This window comes from Vicugna pacos, chromosome 22 (genome assembly GCF_048564905.1).
Source record: "Vicugna pacos chromosome 22, VicPac4, whole genome shotgun sequence".
Taxonomy (NCBI): Eukaryota; Metazoa; Chordata; class Mammalia; order Artiodactyla; family Camelidae; genus Vicugna; species Vicugna pacos.
In genome coordinates, this window is record NC_133008.1 from 20,361,224 (window position 1) to 20,379,214 (window position 17,991).

A 17,991-nucleotide genomic window follows, 5' to 3' on the forward strand; every position below is an offset into this window, starting at 1 on the left:
AGAGCCCTTCGTGTTAGATAGGATTTGGAGGGGTTTTGAGATTGAGGTACGCAGTGCTGTATGTCAGTTATAAGTTGTACTGCATGACGACTTGACACACATACGCCGTTGACCCTCGGACAAGCAGGAGCCCCAAACCCTCCATGCAGTGGAAACTCCACGTAGAACTTTACAGCTGGCCCTCCATATCCCCAGTTCCACAACCGTGGGTAGGGTAGCACTGTGGTAGGTACTTAGTGAGAAAAAAAAAAAATCTGTGTCTACAAGGACCTGTACTGTTAAGGGTCAGTTGTACTGCAAAGTGACAGGTGTTAACTAAACTTATTATGGTAAGCATTTTGCAATACATGCATGTGTTAGGGGTTTTTTTAATTCCCATTTTATAGAGCTATACATAGAAACAGAAATAAATAGGTATAAAGAGGTGAGGAAACTTTCCCCAAGTAGTTCAGGACTGAAGCAAGTTTGACCCTTTTAACCTCCATGCTAATAGTGTGAGGAGACAAGACTGACTGGTTTCAGGGAGCCCACTTTACAGAAAGATGTGTCCTTGGCCAAGATGAAATGGCTTTCCTGAAAGCATTTCTATTTATTAAATATCTAGAAAACTGCCCCGAGCAGGCTCAGTGTGTTCCCAACATTCTGCAATCGGATCTCCTCCCCACCCCCTACCTCCAAGAGCTAGACCGGCCCTGACATGCTGGGCACTGGTGGATAAGGGCCACCCAAAGGAGCTTCCGGATCACAGAGTTCCTATTTGAAACCCGCTCTGCTCCAATTCATGCCAATAACAGATGGAACAAAGAGATAAAACCAAAAAGGTACGGCAAGCTTAAGTACAAGCTCAATTTCTTTTTTTCTTTCAATATATTTTTATTGATGTATAGTCAGCTTACTGTTGTGTCAATTCCTGGTGTACAGCACAGTGCTTCAGTCATATGGGAACAGACATATTCGTTCGCATATTTTTTTCACTGTATACAAGATATTGACTATGGTTCCCTGTGCCGTACCGTATACACTTGCTGCTTATGTATGTTATGCATATTAGTATCTGCAAATCTCAAACTCCCAATTTCTCTTCCAACGCCCTCTCCTCCTCACCAGTAATCATAAGTTTGTTTTCTATGTCAGTGAGTCTGTTTCTGTTTTGCGAATAAGTTTGTCTTTTTTTTTTTAGATTCCACATCTAAGTGATATCATATGGTAGTTTTCTCTCTCTCTCTGGCTTATTTCACTTAGAATGACATTCTCCAGGGCCAGCCATGTTGCTGCAAATGGCATTTATTCTTTTTATGGCAGAGTAGTATTCCATTGTATAAATACACCACAGCTTCTTTATCCAGTCATCTGATGGACATTTAGATTGTTTCCATGTCTTGGCTATTGTAAATAGTGCTGCTATGAACATTGGGGTGCATGTATCTCTTTGAACTAAGGTTCCCTCTGGATATATGTCCAGGAGTGGGATTGCTGGATCATACGGTAAGTCTGTGTTTAGTCTTTTGAGGAATCTCCATACTGTTTTCCATAATGACTACATTCCCACCAGCAGTGTAGGAGGGGGTCCCTTTTTTCCACAGCCTCTCTAGCATTTCTCATTCGTGGATTTTTTTTTTAATGATGGCCATTCTGATTGGTGTGAGGCTTCAGTGTAGCTTTGATTTGCATTTCTCTGATAATTACCAATATTGAGCATTTTTTCAAGTGCCTATTGGCCATTTTTATGTCTTCATTGGAGAATTTCTTGTTTAGATCCTCTGCTCCATTTTTGGACTGGGTTGTTTGTTTTTCTCTTATCAAGTTGTATGAGCTGTTTATATATTCTGGAAATCAAGCCCTTGTCGGCCTCGTCTTTTCAAATATTTTCTCCAATTCCGTAGGTTGTCTTTCTGTTTTGCTTATGGTTGCCTTTGCTGTGCAAAGAGAGCCCAGAAATGAACCCACAAACTTTTGGTCAATTAATCTTTGACAAATGGAGTAAAGACTGTCTCTTCAGCAAATGGTGCTGGGAAAACTGGACAGCTACATATAGATCAGTGAAGTTAGAATATTCCCTCACACCATACACAAAAATAAACTCAAAGTTGCTTAATGACTTAAACATAAGACAAGACACTATAAACCTCTTAGAAGAAAATATAGCCAAACATTATCCAACATAAATCTCAGCAATGTTCTCCCAGGGCAGTCTACCCAGGCAATAGAAATAAAAGCAAAAATAAATAAATGGGACCTAGTTAAACTTACAAGCTTTTGCACAGCAAAGGAAACCACAGGCTACATTTCTTTCAAAACCACCAGCACCAGAAGAGGCAGCCACATAGTGGGGAGAGGAGGTACTGGCTCAAACTGAAGGCTCTCTGGAATCCAGGGCAGGAAGCAGACCCTGGCAATGGGGAATCTGGCTCCTTTGGAGTAAGACACACACGAGCCTCGCTTACTGCTGGGTCCAAGGTTTGGACCAGCATTCCCCAACTCAAGGAGGAAAGATGACAAGCTATCTGGAGTTCTAGTTTTATCCAGAAGCTGTGAGGAAGGTAGACCAAACTGAGCCAAGCTAAGGAAACATTTACAACTCTTGAAAATGCACGTTTGTCACTGCAATTAAAAATGCAATTTGTGGGATCCACTCTGGACTGAACACTGACTAAGAGGAAACTACCGAACTGGAAGGTAATACTAGGAACTTACACAGAATGCCACACAAACATAAAAATGTAACTAAGAGGAATGGTGGCGAGAATAAACGGCTCCAGCAGCCACATGACAAGAGTCAAGGAAAGAATGGTAGAGAAGCCATATCTGAAGAGATAATCATTGGGAATGACACTTAATCAAAATAAATCTGGATAAACTGCCTGGTGTATCACAGTAAAAACTGCACAGGTAAATCACAGCAATGTATTTTTTGAACCAGCTTCTGGAGTAATGGAAATAAAAGCAAAAATAAAGAAATGGGATCTGTTTAAACTTCAAAGCCTTTGCACAGCTAGGATACCATCAACAAAACGAAAAGACAACTTACAGAATGGGAAAAACATATTTGCAAATGATGCGACCGACAAGGGACTAATTTCCAAAATATACAAACAAACAAACAGCTCATACACCTTCATATTAAAAAATAAACAACCCAATCCAAAAATGGGCAGAAGACCTAAACAGGCAATTCTCCAGTAAAGACATACGAATGGCCAATAGGCACATGAAAAAATGCTCAGCATTGCTAATTGTCAGAGAAACGCAGATCAAAACTACAGTGAAATATCATCTCACAACAGCCAGAATGGCCATCATTAAAAAATCTATGAACGATAAATGCTGGAAAGGGTGTGGAGCAGAGGGAACCCTCCTATACTGTTTGTGGGAATGTAGATTGGTGCAGCCCCTGTAGAGGACAGTAAGGTTCCTCAAAAAACTAAAAATAGACTTACCATGTGATCCAGCAATCCCACTCCTGGGCATATATCCAGAGAGAACCTTAATTCAAAAAGACACATGCACCCCAATGTTCAAAGCAGCACTATTTATAACAGCCAAGACCTGGAAGCAACCTAAATGTCCATCGACAGATGACTGGATAAAGAAGCTGTGGTATATTTATACAATGGAATACTACTCTGCCATAAAAAAGAATAAGCCAGAAAGAGAAAGAAAAATACCATATATCACTTATGTGTAGAATATTAAAAAAGGACACAAATGAATACTTATTAGTTATAACTTAGATGATTGATTCCTTGAATATGTGTAAGCACATTTGACTGTCCTTTATGATTGGATTACTGAATTCTGTTCATTCTTATTTTGTGGTTGGCTTTATTCCTTTGACAACTATGTAAGTTTAACAAGCTAATGCTCTTGGAAACAATGAGCAGTACATATATGTGAATTTAAAACTATGTGCAGTATATTATACAATATATTGCATGTAAATACATATATATATGTACAATCAAAAAAAACTGCACAGGTAAAAGACACAGAGACAATCTCAAAGTCTGATGGAGACTATGGACAAATTACTTGAAAAGGAACAGCAGTTAAGCAAACAATGGAAATGAGAAAGCAGTAAAGTAGTTATTTTCAAAGACCTAAGTGATAAATGACATTTCCAGATAAACTCTATGAGGTCTACCACCCATAGACGTTCACTAAAGGAGGAAACATACAAGAATATCATAAAAGCTAAAACTATAAGAAACAATATAATGGTAAGAAAGGGCTGATCATTAGGTAATTAACTTATGCTAAAGCCTTCATCACGAATAGGAAGAGAATAGAAATACACATTTAACCATAAAGGAATGGAAGGAAATAAGAGGAATATAGGAAACCATCCATCCTGCAGGCTGTAGAGAAGATGAAAAAGTAAGAATAAAGAAAGTGGTGGCAAAAAATTCAAAATATGTTCAAAATAAATCCAAATACATCAGTCCTCATATAAATGTAAATGTGTTTAATTCATCCACTAAGTGTAAATGTGTTTAATTCATCCACTAAAAGAAAAATTATCAGATTGTATTTTTTTCACCCAGCAAATATAAAGAGAAATTGAAAAATTTATGTCTAGTTTTATACATGTATCAGAAACAGGCATAGGTCAAGAGTAAATCATGATGGAAACTATACTTGCTGCTGCTGAACAGCTATAAAAGTATTATATATGCACACTTGTGGGATGCAGCTGAAGATTTTACTACTGAAAACAAAAAGATGAAAAACAAGCTAAGAATTCAACTCAAGGAACTTAAACTTACCATGTAAACCTAAAGAAGACAGAGGAAAAAAACATGAGAGGAGATACAAGAAAATAAGAAAGATGAGTAAGACCAAAACTGAGCTCTTCAAAACCCTAATGAAAACTGATCTCTAGCAAAACTGATTCAGGAAAAGACACAGAAAGAGGAGACCACAAAAATAATAACACTAGGAATGAAAAAGACTTCAATTATAGATACACAGTTGTCTCTTAGTACCTGCGGGGTACTGGTTCCAGGACCCCAACGGATAGCAAAATCCACAGATGTTCAAGTCCTCTACACAAAATGGCGTGGAACAGTCAGCCTTCCATATCCGCGAATTTGGAACTCGTGTATACAAAAGTCCATGTAATCAATATTTTTCCTGAAAATTTAAACCAAGTCAATAATTTCTTTAAATGTAAAATTTACCAAAACATAGTCAAAATCATTCAGGAAACCTGAATAAACCAATCACCATGAAAGAAATTCAACTGGTAATCCTGTCCCTAAAGACACCAAGCCAAAGGCTATAAAGGTGAGTTTGACTGAATTTACAGGGGACAGATAATTCCTATCTCAAGTCAATTTTTTTATGGATTCAAAAAATGTAACCAATTTAATTTTCATGGCTAGAATAATTCTGATACCAAAATGGGCATGAACAGTTCAAGGAAACAAAATCATAGACCAATCTCCTCAATGAACACAGATGTAAACAATTCTAAATGAAATACTGGCAAATCAACTCAGCAGTATGTTAAAGATAATAAAGTCCAACCAAGGAAGGTTTTATATTCTGTTGGTAAACTGTAAACTGATACCACCCCTCTGGAGGACAATTTGAAAATAGCTAGAGAAGTTTAAGTAATCTTATCCTATGACACAATTGCACTTCTAAATATGCACCCTGGACAATACTCTTGCACATGGATACACCTAATCACGTACAAGAGTGTTTCCTACATCATTGTCCTTTTTAACTGAAGTATTGTGAGTTTCTGGTGCACAGCACAATGTCCCAGTCATGCATATACATACATACATACATACATTTGTTTTCATATGTTTTCATTAAAGGTTATACAAGATGGTGAATACAGTTCCCTGTGCTCTACAGAAGAAATTTGTTTTTATATCTTCATGCATAGTGGTTAACCTTTGCAAATCTCAAACACCCCAATTTATCCCCTCCCACCCCCTTTTCCCTGTTAACCCATCATTGTTCTTAGTAGCAAAAAAAAAAATTTTTTTTCATAGCAACCTAAATGTTCATCAACAAGAAAATAAATTATGGCATATTCATATACTAGAACAGTTAAACTAGAACTGCATTTATCAACATAAATAAAGCTCCAAAGCATAACATCTAATGAAAAAAACTGCACAAGGATACCTATACATGATACAATAAAAAAAAGCATCCATTAACATCAGTATGTAAACATGTAAATATAACATACATGAAAGAAAGATGAACACCAATTTTATTTTCAGGATTAAAGAGAAGGCATTTGCCAGACGTGGGTGCTTCAATTATATCCGTAAGGCTTAACCTTTTAATAAAATCTGAGGCAAATATGTGTTGAGGAAGAAACAATAATTTTCCCTCTACCCTTCTAGGTTCTTGGCTGAGACACTCCTGTAATAAAAGACAGATTAATGGGAGAAAAACAAACACAAGTTTATAAATACCTCCTATACACACAGGAGAGACACAGGAAACTGAGTAATTCCCTGAAAATTGCCCAAGTCACCACCTTAAATGCCATCTCTAGCTAAAGACAAGAGAAGTTTTGGGGGTTAGGGGAGGCCAGTTATGGGAGTTAATACAGATTTTCTAGATGTTTAGAATCATCCTTTTCCTTCTGGTAGAGAGGAAGACACCCTTATAAATGTAAATGTCTCTTACAAAAAGATAACTGCTCCTCAGTTTTCAGAGCTTACCCTGTGTCTGCTGTTTCTTAAAAATAACAAGCGAAAAATAATCCATATGTCAGAGATGTATTTTGGGGTGACAGTCTACTCCATGTGGTACAAGTTTCAACTTGATGAAGCTGGGTATTGAGTATATGAGGATTGTTGTCTGTGTGCTTGAAATATTTCACAATGACATAATTACATTTTTAAAACACTAGCCCAAGATATTTCCCAAGAGGAACTCTGCTGCCTACGATCCTCTTAATCATTAGGTATTTTTAACCTTTCAAAATGCCCTGTCAAGTCTCATCCAGCCCCAGAGATTCCGTACCCTCTCCGACTGGTCGTCTAGCCCTCTTCCTCAGAGCACTGCATCCACCTGCTTCAAAAGAGGGAACCTGTTCCTTTCATTCACCCTTCTGCGCTGTTAACCCACCCAGTGCATCTCTAGACCAGGAATCCCAGCGGTTACAGGTGATTTCTGATGCTCTTGGGAAAGGAGTCAGCTACTAGAATCATTATAGAAAAATATTTCCCTTTTGAAAGTGCTTGGAGCAGAGGGAGGGTGCCTCTCTTTGCTGGGTAGAAAGCTTCACATGAATTTTAATAGCTGTGTCGGTTTTCACAGTCCTCACCAAAGCAACTGAAAATGTTAACTGCTTTCTTCTTCAGGAACAGGGGCTAGGTCAGGCAATCATCTCTCCCACTGAAAACAAGCTAATGGATATATACAGACTAAAGGTATGAGAAAGACGGCAGGATAGAAGAGACCGGAACCTCTGGGAAAGATGGATCGCGGAGAAGCAGCCTGGCCAAAGCCTCTCTTTTCCTGAGGGTGCTTGCAACCCCGCCCAAAACGAACTTTTTGGCAGACTTGATGGAGCATAAGGTTCAGAATTTAAAACCCAGACTTCTAAAGTGGGAGTCTAGTAGGAGACTGTGTTAAATTAGGACCCCAGAGGCTGTACCTTCAGGGTAAGGGCACACGCAAAAGCGGACCTGCCTGCACCCCCTCCCCAGCAGGGACTGTAGAGATGGGTCCCCCTGTGCTGAACAGAGCAGAGAGAGTCCGAACCATTTCCTGGGAAATGGACCGTGGGCCGTCCTCACACAGATGTGCAGCCCAGATTCTTTGTATCACCTGGGTGAGCCAAACTTTGATGTATGAATTCAGTTTAAAATGGCTGTAGATTCCATGTATAAGTGATATCATATGATACTGGTCTGTGTCTGATTTACTTCACTTAGCGTGATAATATCTAGATCCATCCATCCACAAATGAACGTATTTATGAAACAGAACCAGACTCACAGACAGAAAACAAACCCTTATGATTACCAATGGGGAAGAGGGGGTGAATAAATTAGGAGTTTGGGATTAGCAGATAAAAACAACTTTATATACAGAATAGATAAAACAACAAGGTTCTACTATATAGCACAGGGAACTATAGTCAATAGTTTGTAATAGCCTATAAAAATATATATTTTATACATATACATGAATATATGTGTAACTGAATCACTATGCTGTACACCAGAAACTAACACAATGTTGTAAATCAACTATACTTCAATTAAAAAAAAAAAAACTAGCTTGACATTGCCTTAGGTTACTGCAAAATACACACCCACACACACCCCCTCTCCAGACAGTTGTCCTCAGCTTCACAGTCTCCCTAACTTTCCAAGGACAAGAAGCATCACACATTCAAAAATAAGGAAGCTCAAAATGAAACAAGAACTCATAAATGAAGATCACAGGCATCAGTCACAAGTATTTCGAGCACTGGAATTACTGGATATAAATTCTAGAAAAGCTCTGTTTGCTATGTTTAAAGAAGAATAAACTTTAAAGTATCTGCGAGGATTGGTAAAAACATACAAAGAAACCTAGAAGATTTGAAAAAAGACCAAATAAAACAGTAGCAGGAAGAGATACAGTAGCAGGAAGAGAGACTTCAGGAGGCAGAGCTGTAAAGTACTCAGAAGTCCTTGCGTGATTCAGGAGGAGGGAGACATAGAAACTTTACTCTGCAGTTAAGTCAAGACTGCTTGTTATCATTTACTGAGTAATCACTAAAAGAACAGAAATGGAGCATTTAACTTTCAAACTAGTAAAGGTGAGGATGCAATTGTACGAAATCATCAGTAAGTTTAAAAGAAGACAAGAATCGGAAGGCAAGACGCACAAGACAAGCAGGACAAAATGCGATCAGCCCACGGCACACTGCACCGCTCTGAAAATGAGGAACCGACAGCCACGTGTGGGGAAAACACGGCTCATCACACAAATATAATATTGAGGGAGAAAAGACAGAAGTCACCCCAAATATGACTATCCGACTTTTAAAAACAGGCTATCAAGGGAAATGTAGCTAGATGGTAAAACTACAGAATAGCATGAAAATTATCACCCAAGTCAAGGCTGAGACAGAAGATTTCGGGGTTTCTGGAGTACGGGTGGTAGCAACATGGGTGTTTATAATGGTCCGTCAAAGGGCACACTTTTTAAAATGGTTTCTATGTATGTTGCATTTCCACAAAAAGAAGTTTATAACAAAGTTAGCCAAGTAGCGTGACTGCAGTCCCTTCAACGGCGTTCACCCCTTTCCTCCCGCAGACCATCATCCACGGGCTGGTTCTCATAGGCAGCTTCCTGATGTACTTCATGGTGTCCCTGGTGTACAACGCCACCTGCGTCACCTGCAACAGCCCCACCAATCCCTACTGGGTGATGGAAGACCAGCTCTCGGACCCCACCTTCTACCTCGTCTGCCTCCTTACACCGGTCGTGGCCCTTCTGCCAAGGTTTGAGTGGGGCAGGGGGGCTGTTTTCTGCCTAGAACTACCACTCTCCTCTCAGTCTGTCGTTTTCAAGAGTCAGGAGTTTGGCTGGGATGCTTAAGGCTGTTGTTTCAAAGAGAGGGAGCTAGGACAGAAAGAACAACAATCTTAGAGGCAGACAGCACGGACTCTGGTCCCAGGGCAGCCACAGAGCAGCGAAGTCACCCAGTCTGGCTCGGCCTCTGCTGTAACATCTGTAAAATGGGAGTACTGACTCCCCCTCCTGCCTTACAAATACTGTTGCATCTAAGGAATCATCCTGGCAAGCTCTCTAGTCCTTTCTTCATTAGCCCAGAGGCCTCACACTCAAATGCCCGCAAGGACAGGTGAGCAACTGAAGCAAACCAGGTGAAGCACAGACATTGGGAGAAGGGACTCCTCGGTTTCACACCATCACTACCACAAGGAAACATCAAGACTAGCATTCCAGAGCTTCAGATTTTCCCCAGAAATTCCAATTCTGCATGACATCACCAACGAGTTAATATTACTCGAATTTGTTAAAACACACACACAGACACACACATATACACACCCTATATTAGTCCCTGGTCATGAATCTGGCTATTTCTAACATTTGCAGCCGAAATCCTGTGCATTTGCCTTTTCCAGATAAACAGCAACATTAACAAAAGTCATGCCTGGCATTTCCCTGGAGCTCACTCTTGACTCGTGCTCATCGGTCTAGCTCATTTGCTTTTGCAAAACCACCTAGAAGTTAGGCAGAGCCGTGGTTGTAGTCCCACTTGCTCGTGGGACAGCTCAAGTCCCAACAGGGACCAGAACGTGCCCAGCAGACCGCCACAGGTCACAGTGGGAGCTGGACCCCCCAACCCAGAGGCCGGTGCCCCGCCCGCCAGCCCGCACGCTCTGGTCACAATAATCGCTGAGCTTAAGGATGACGTGCCCCGAGGTGAGGCTCAGCCCCTCTGCATCCTCAGGATCTCACCTCCCTGAGCACTGAAATTCGGCCACTTTATCATTATAAGCTGTAGTCACCAGGCCATCGCAACACTGTGTAGACCTTTTCCTAAACCAAAATTAGGCGGAGGGTCATTAGCAGGTGTTGCTTCCTATAGATAAGTTAGGCGGTTGGGTCTCCGTTTCTTCTTTCTAAGCCGTCTCAGGGCCCTGACGTCGGGAGCAGAGTTCAGAGGCTGAGGATACCAGGAGGACAGATGCTACTGTCGGCTTCACAAATGCTGGTTGAGTTCTCAGTATGCGCTGCATACACAGCCTCCCTGCTTGCTCTCCTCCTCTGCCCGCTCCCTGCCTCAGACTCTGGGCTCCGCACCACCAAGCTTCCTCCGTTTCCCTCAAGGCTCCATGTCCTCTCACCCTCCCACCTTTGGACATGCTGTTCCTTCTGTTCCAAATGCCCTTCCGGTTACGGAACCTCTCACCCTTTGACAGCACTGCAGGCGTGACCAGTTCCAGAAACCTGCTGTGACTTCACCTAATGCCCTTGGGCTGAAGCAGATCCGCTCTCTCTGCTGTGTTCCCATTACCCGGTCTGTCTGTCCCTCCCTTTACCCTCCTTAGTATCTGTTTTATCTCTTTGTCTTGGTGTGACCATTAAGTCCTGGGAAGACGGTATCCTTCTTATCAGCATATACCTCACCCCCAGCATAGTTCCGTCACGTAGCAAATGATACTAAAGAAACAGATGAATAAGACAGGACCCTTGCTCTCAAGAAGCCTGACATCCCACAGACAATTCAGACATAAGCCTGACCACAATACAGGTGGAAGTCTAGAAGTCTAGTATTAATAAAGGACCTCAAGACTTGAGAGTGAGAAGCAATTAAGCCCAGCCTCAGAGGACACACTTGCCACCCCACCCTTTCATCGGCCCAGCCTCTTGGGAGACGGACTTTGGAAGAGACCACGAAGACCATGCCCTCATTGGAAAAGGGCGTCAAATAAGTCAGTTAAATATTTTCATCTACAATCTGGGGGTTAAACACGGTTGTGATCACCTCTAACCAAGGACTGACCTCCTCCATTCTGTGTCTTATTTGAGGCATGGAAATAACATCAGCCCCCATATTCTTTGCCTTACCTTTGGCTCGAAGACACACTTGGAGCCAAAGGCTACCAACGTGATGAAGACAATATGTTCTTGAAAGAGACAAGCACTCCACACTACAGCTTGTTAAACAGATGAGGGACCAATTAGGGAGAAGCTAGCAAATATTTTCTTGCCAGTTACCATAGCCTGCAAGTTCAATCTTTGCTTATTCTATATAATTATTATAAACTTGAATTTCTCTTTCATTCTGTTTACTAGGAAAGAGATTTCCTTTGACAGAGAAAGGATTATTTTAATAGCCCCAAGGACTGTTGACTTGTAACCCTGGGACAATTAATTTTTTGTTACAGGACACTATAGGAGAGAATGTTTGCTGTAGAAAACTGTATTTGTTCACTTAAAACTGTTTCCTGCATTTATAATAGAGATTGATTTCACTCACCAAGCTGGTGATAATTAGCCACTAACCGTGACCTCACTAATCTCGGTCTAATTAATTCAACCAGTGTGAAAGAACTGTATGCATTCTCTTAAACTGAGAGCAAGTAAGTTTCTTTCGTTTTATCTGTAAAATAACTAACATACAAAGTTTAAAACACAATGCATCCCCGTAATGAGCTGCAACAGAAGGTACCAGCCCTCGGACGCTCTTCCCTTGGCTTCAGTAACACAACACTCGGGTTCTCTGCTGCCCCTTCTTTGTTCCCTTTGCTAGCTCATGTCTGTCACACGCTGTATGTCAAGCCTTCATCCTAGGTTGTCTTGCAACTTTAATTCTCTCTAGAGACTTAGCAACCACTATCGTGAAGTTAAGTATCCTTTGTAACAGATGAATCTCCAACATCAACTCCCAGCCCAGATCTTTCTTCTGAATCCCAGGTGCCTCTTTCTAGCCGCCTCTTCATCGCCCGCACTGGGCATGCGAAGTCTGAGGGAGGTGGGAGACATCTGCAGCTCCGTGATCCACCACCACCCCAGAAACCTGAACCTCCTCCAGAGTCCCTCTCATCCAGTGTCACCCACTGGGGACCAAGGCAGGCCCACGACAGTTATCCCTGATACCACCCGCCACCACAAGACCCTATCAAGTTTTATCTGCTACCTAGTTCTCAAATCCCCCACCATTTCTGTTTCTACAACCATCACCATGGATAGGTTACAATTCCTTTCATCCCAAATTGCTTCAGAAGTCTCCTATCGGGTTTTACTCTCCTTCATTATAATTGGGTCAAAGTGTAATCATGTCATCTTTACAACTTTCCAAGCGTTTCCCAAGGCCTTTACAATAATCCACAAAAACTAAAACATCCCTCACAGTCCCTGCCACCTTCTGTGTCGTATCTGCCCACCGTCGTGCTGAGGATCTGGTTCTCACCCCCTCTTCACCCGGCTCCCTCCGGTGCGTCCTTAGTCCTCAGCTTTCATGTTTCCTCGCCAAGAAGGGTCTCTCGCATCAGGCCAGGTGTTTGGCCCTCTCACTGCTCTTTTGGCCTCTAACTCTATTCCTGTGCTATGGGGCCCTGGGCCATTGTAGGGACTGGACAAATATTTGTTGACTAAACGGACAGAGAAGGGTAGCTTAGAGGAAGGTTTAAACTGAGAAGAGTCTGGTTTCCGGGCAAGACGTTGAGTCTTCCCTCAAACACGTATGCGTGGCCACCTGTACTGCCGCCCCGGGTGACATGAGCGCGAGTGGGGGAAGGTCTCTGATCCGTAGGATCTGCTGTAGTCTTCACACTGTGGGGTCATCCTGAAGCTTCTAGAAATAGTGGAAGGATGGGAGCCTCTCTGCTTTTAAGGCTTTGAAAATAAAATTTTTTCAAGGATTATTTTTTTTTAAAGAACTTAGATGTCCACTGGGCCAACTGCATTACTTTTTAGATAATCTGAAACCCAGAGAGGGGTATGAGTTGCCCAGTATCACAAGACGGTGTATGTCTTCTCCATCAATCATGGAGTTTTTGTCACGTCCTTACCCCTTCACTCCCTAAACTTGAAACAGGTAAAAGGTTCTTGGCACAGATAGAGACTCCCAATTCCAGAGTCCACTGCAGGTGACACACAGCTTGGCAGGGGAAAGGAACCCTGAATTAGCCATCAGGGAACTCTATTAACTTCTCAGGAGACCCCCAGGAAGCCCACCTCATCACTTGGGACCTCAGTATCTTCATCTGGCAAACAGGGACATAACACAGTGATGCTCTGAAGTTAGTGCCACACATGGACTCAAGAAAAGAATATGCATTGGGAAAACCACTTAAAAATTATTGTCCACAAAGAGTTGTCATGACAAAGCAAGTAACTGTGCCTAAATTCGAATAGCCCAGAAATAGAATGGGCTGCCTCACGCATGGTAGGTAAGAGAAAAGCCTCAGAATCCAGAGCACGTGGCTGTGACCACAGCTTGACCACTGTGTGTGGCTCTAGACAAACCACTGATCACCTCTCGGTACCGCCAATTCCGTGCCTGTACACAGGGCAAAACAAAAGGACAGCAGCACGAGACTGGGGCAAGGATAATATGAGTTAATAGTACGTAAAGCTCTTGGAATAGGTCTGGTACATCCTAAATGCCAGCTGTTACATTCTGTTGTTGGACCCCCTGAACCAGCGGTGCCCAGGCGTGGATGTGATCCATCAGCCCAGAGAGCAGCAGAGAGGAGCTTTCCCTGGGTGGGGAGTCGGGTTCTTTCAATGCTGAAATTCAAGAGGTCAACCAAAGTAAGAAAATACCTTCGTTCTGTCGTTTCCCACCAGGTACTTCTTCCTGTCTCTGCAAGGGACATACGGGAAATCTCCGATCTTAAGAGCTCAGAAAATTGACAAACTCCCCATGGACAAAAGAGACCTGGAAATCCAGAGCTGGAGAAGCAGGCAGAGGCCTGTCAGTGTCCCCGAAGAAGCCCGGTCTACCCACTGTCCAGTGCCCCCTGTCCCCAGAGCCAGCACCCCGAAGAGCTCTCGCCCTACCAAGCGGGACTGGGTGCTGCCTGGGGAGAGAGGCAGCAGGGACCACATCAAGGATGACCCATGCTCAGGGGACTCCTCAGTTACATTCTCGCCTGGGGAGCACCTTCTTCTGGACCCTCACAGGATGGTGGCGTCCAGAGCCTACTCAGGTGGACAGACTAACGCCAACTGGCCCTTGAGCCGAGGCAGCCACCGCCGGTCCCAGAGTTCCCCGCCCCTGACCATATGAGGGGCGCGCGGAGATCTGTGCAAACTCAGAGGCGGCCGCCCCACCCCGGGCGGGGCTTCATTAACCGTGACTCTTCCTCTTCATGGAGGAAAGAGCGGGCCAGGCTTCCTCCCCACCAGGCTTGGCTTCCACAGAGGAAGTGCTGGCCCCATGGGGTGTGACAAAATGGACTGGAAACCAGCTGACCTCTAGTTCTGCTGCTGCCAGGCAGCATGTCTTGCCAACAACAGAGTTGTTTTTTAACAAGGAGGCTCTGTTTCTATTGCATTGAGTTTTTTTTTAATTTTTTAGCCCAGAAACATTCTTTGCCCCTCTAGACAAGCACATGCCACAGCCCAGTGCCACTGGGCCGTCAGTTTCCAAGATTCCAAGAAATGCATCAACCCAGCTGCTATCTCAAGATACGGAAGCTTCCGGGCATGTCAGACCATCACCTCACCGCCCGGTGCCCAAAGTTAAAAGTCTCAGAAGCGTCCCCCACACACAAGTGTTTCATCTCAAGCAGACGGCAGTGATGGGCATGTCGGGGTCAGCATCCCTTCCATTCTGAGTTGAGTCTGCTCTAGCCAAAGAAAACCATGTCTAAAGATTAAAACTAGACATGAGCTCATTGCCACAAACACTTCTGAGGGCCGTGGAAGCAGAAGGAACACAGGTGTGGGAAAAGGAACGTGCTTCAGCTAGTGAGCCTCACGGCCCGTGGTCTGGGCACGCAGGCCGAGCAGCTCTCTCTTCCTAAAGATATTTATTAATTTTTAAATAAAAGTATAGGTATCCCCCACTTTTCAGAAATTTGCCTTACGCCATTTCACTTTTACGACTTACCTGGGTGCTGGTTTTTGCTAACCAAAAGACATCCAAAGAGGATTTTTGCTTTTACCAAAAACAAACAAAAAGTGAGGCACAAAAGCAGCCTTCAGCATTTGTTTCGCAGGCGCCCTCCCCCCCCCCCCAGCGGCACCCCGAGGCTCCTTCCAGGGCAGCTGCACCTGGCAGCTGAGAACCGAACCGCCGTGGCTGCAAACTGCGTCTGAGCGCCTGTGCTGCCTCTGGATTTATTTTGTGCGTCCCTTAGTGAGACGTCTCCTGAGGCAGCTGCTTCTCTGCTTTACGCCTTTTCAGCTTAACGAAAACGTTCACAGCCACACTGTGCTTTCAGCTAGCAGGGGAACCTGTGCCGTCCTGGGTCAGCTCCCCGCACAGGAAAACGCGGGGACCGGATCTTTACACGACTGCACCTGAAGAGATGACCTACACGACAGAGCGACCCTGAACCCAAACAACGGCGTCTGAAAGGGGGGGAGGAATGTTAAACCCAGTGCGTTAAGCCTGTCCCGGAAGATCACATGCTTGAGATGAATGAGGGAGAGTGAGAGGGCGCCTCACTTCACAGGGAGCAGGGTTGCTCAGACTCCTTATCCCCAGAGGTCGTAAATGCCAAAAATGTAAGAGCTCACGACAGTGCTGGAAAAAAAGAATGGATGACAACACGCCGTCAAGAGAAGCGAGGTCCCCTGTGGGCAAGGGTAGCCTGTCCCTAGTCTTTTAAGATAAGTCAGGGAGGACGACTGAGTCCTCCCTCCTTAAGGTGCTGCTGCTACATATTAGGGGAAAAGTACAGGGATGGATACAAGTGTGGCAAGTCCCAGCCACCACTGACATCACTTGAGTAACTCCCAGCAAATGTGCCCCCAAAACAGCTCAACAATCAAGTTGGCACGTGGCAGACTGAGCTGGTCCTCTGACCATCCTGCTGGCAAACCTGCACTGGGCCATCCGGGGCATCGCCCTAGAGTCAATCCCCTGGACCTCTCTGGCTGACCCTGCCACAGAGTGATGCCAGCGCTGGCCGGCTGGTGGGTGTTCAGGGGAGCCCGACGTGAGGACCACGCGAGGAGGAGCAGGTAAACAAATCGGGCACAGCAGTAATTATATACATTGTCCCAAATGAAGGGATTGACCCAAAGCTTCGATCTCAGGGTCATTCCTTCCCCCCTATGATTCCCCCCCACTCCTAAAAGCCAGATGAGACCAGTAGGAGGTTTCAGAAGAGAACGGAGTAGAGGGAAGAACTCTGGCCGCAGGAGATCGGGCTGTGAGCCTTTTCTCTGCCCCGCACGCTCTAGGAGCCAGGAGCACCTACGTGGGTTGCCACACCTGCGTATTAGGTGTGACCTGCCCCATCTCCCAGGCTTGGCAGGAGGATGTTAACGCCCTCGACAGTAACCCGGGGATTTTTATTTCAGAGCTAAGAGGGACTGAGGTGATGGGAAGCTGAGAAAATATCTGACCCCGGTACCTTAATGCCAAACCCGACCCAACACTGTGCTGCTGCCCTCTCTCCTGCGTGACCAGCCCTCCAGTTTGCCTGGGGTTTTCCCAGTCTTAGCACAGAAAGCCCCACATCCCGGGAAGGTCCTCAGTCCTGGGCCAGCCAGGCCAGCTGGTCACCTCCTCTTGTCCTTCCTTGAAAACCAAACCAACTGTGACCGTCCAAGTGCCATCTTAGGGGAAAAGGTTATTACAACTATTTCCCTGTAACCTTATGCTAATGATGATATTTAATACATTTTTATACATTCATGACCTTTTAGGAGTTACCTGGAAATGGATTACCCTTTATTAGAAGAAAAAATAAACATGGTTTTCCACTGTCGCCTGCAGTTTTGAATATTCTTATCCATCCATCCATCTTTGCATTCACTCGTTCGTTCGTCCACCCATCCATCCATCTATCTTTCCAGTAAACTTCTGCTGGCCCCTGCTAGACGCCTGGCAGTGTGCGTGGGGCTGTGGGGAGGTCGGTCCCTTCTTAAAGCAGCTCAGAGCCTTGTGGGACTTAGAGCATCAGGAATATATCTGATCCAATGTAAGCGTGTGACACAAACTGAAATGGCTGTTAGACGCAACATACATAGTCCTCTCTCTCTCAAACTCTCACCTGCATACGCCCCTCTTCCTGGAGGCCTGACTCCAACCTCACACCCATTCATTAGATGCCTCTCTCCATTCACTCATTCAGCAAACATCAAGTGAGCGCCTGCCATACACAGCACTGTGGTGGGCAACACGCATAAAAGCCCAGGGCCTGCCCACAAGGGATTTACAGTCTAGGAAGGGAGACAGACGCTACGCAAGGAAATCAATAAATGTGATCACGGCACACAATGAAAGGAAGCAAGGGTGGAGAGGAAGGGAGGTGGGTGGCTCCCAGGGTAATCAGGGAAGGCGTCTCCAAGGAGAAGACA

The 17,991-nt window shown here is 44.2% G+C and overlaps 1 protein-coding gene and 1 long non-coding RNA gene across 14 annotated transcripts in view; one reads left to right on the top strand and one right to left on the bottom strand.

The window, feature by feature from the left end:
* ATP10B (ATPase phospholipid transporting 10B (putative)) overlaps positions 1-17,399 on the top strand; it is a 414,699-nt gene extending 397,300 nt beyond the window's left edge. For 9 of the 11 annotated variants that reach the window (XM_072947277.1, XM_072947279.1, XM_072947282.1 and 6 more), the window contains 2 exons: positions 9,289-9,476; positions 14,302-17,399. In XM_072947277.1, coding sequence (XP_072803378.1) covers positions 9,289-9,476; positions 14,302-14,743 — 630 coding nt within the window. In that variant the 3' untranslated portion in view covers positions 14,744-17,399. Of the gene's footprint in view, positions 1-604; positions 781-9,288; positions 9,477-14,301 lie in introns of those variants that run through there. The other 2 variants (XM_072947286.1, XM_072947285.1) reach the window with 2 other exon arrangements.
* Positions 1-17,991, bottom strand: part of LOC140688438 (uncharacterized) — a 56,196-nt gene that overhangs the window by 8,695 nt on the left and 29,510 nt on the right. Inside the window, exon 5 of one of the 3 annotated variants that reach the window (XR_012063135.1) lies at positions 4,961-5,130. The exons of the other annotated variants lie outside the window; for them this stretch is intronic. This is a non-coding gene — a long non-coding RNA (uncharacterized lncRNA). Of the gene's footprint in view, positions 1-4,960; positions 5,131-17,991 lie in introns of those variants that run through there. 3 annotated transcript variants of the gene reach the window in all.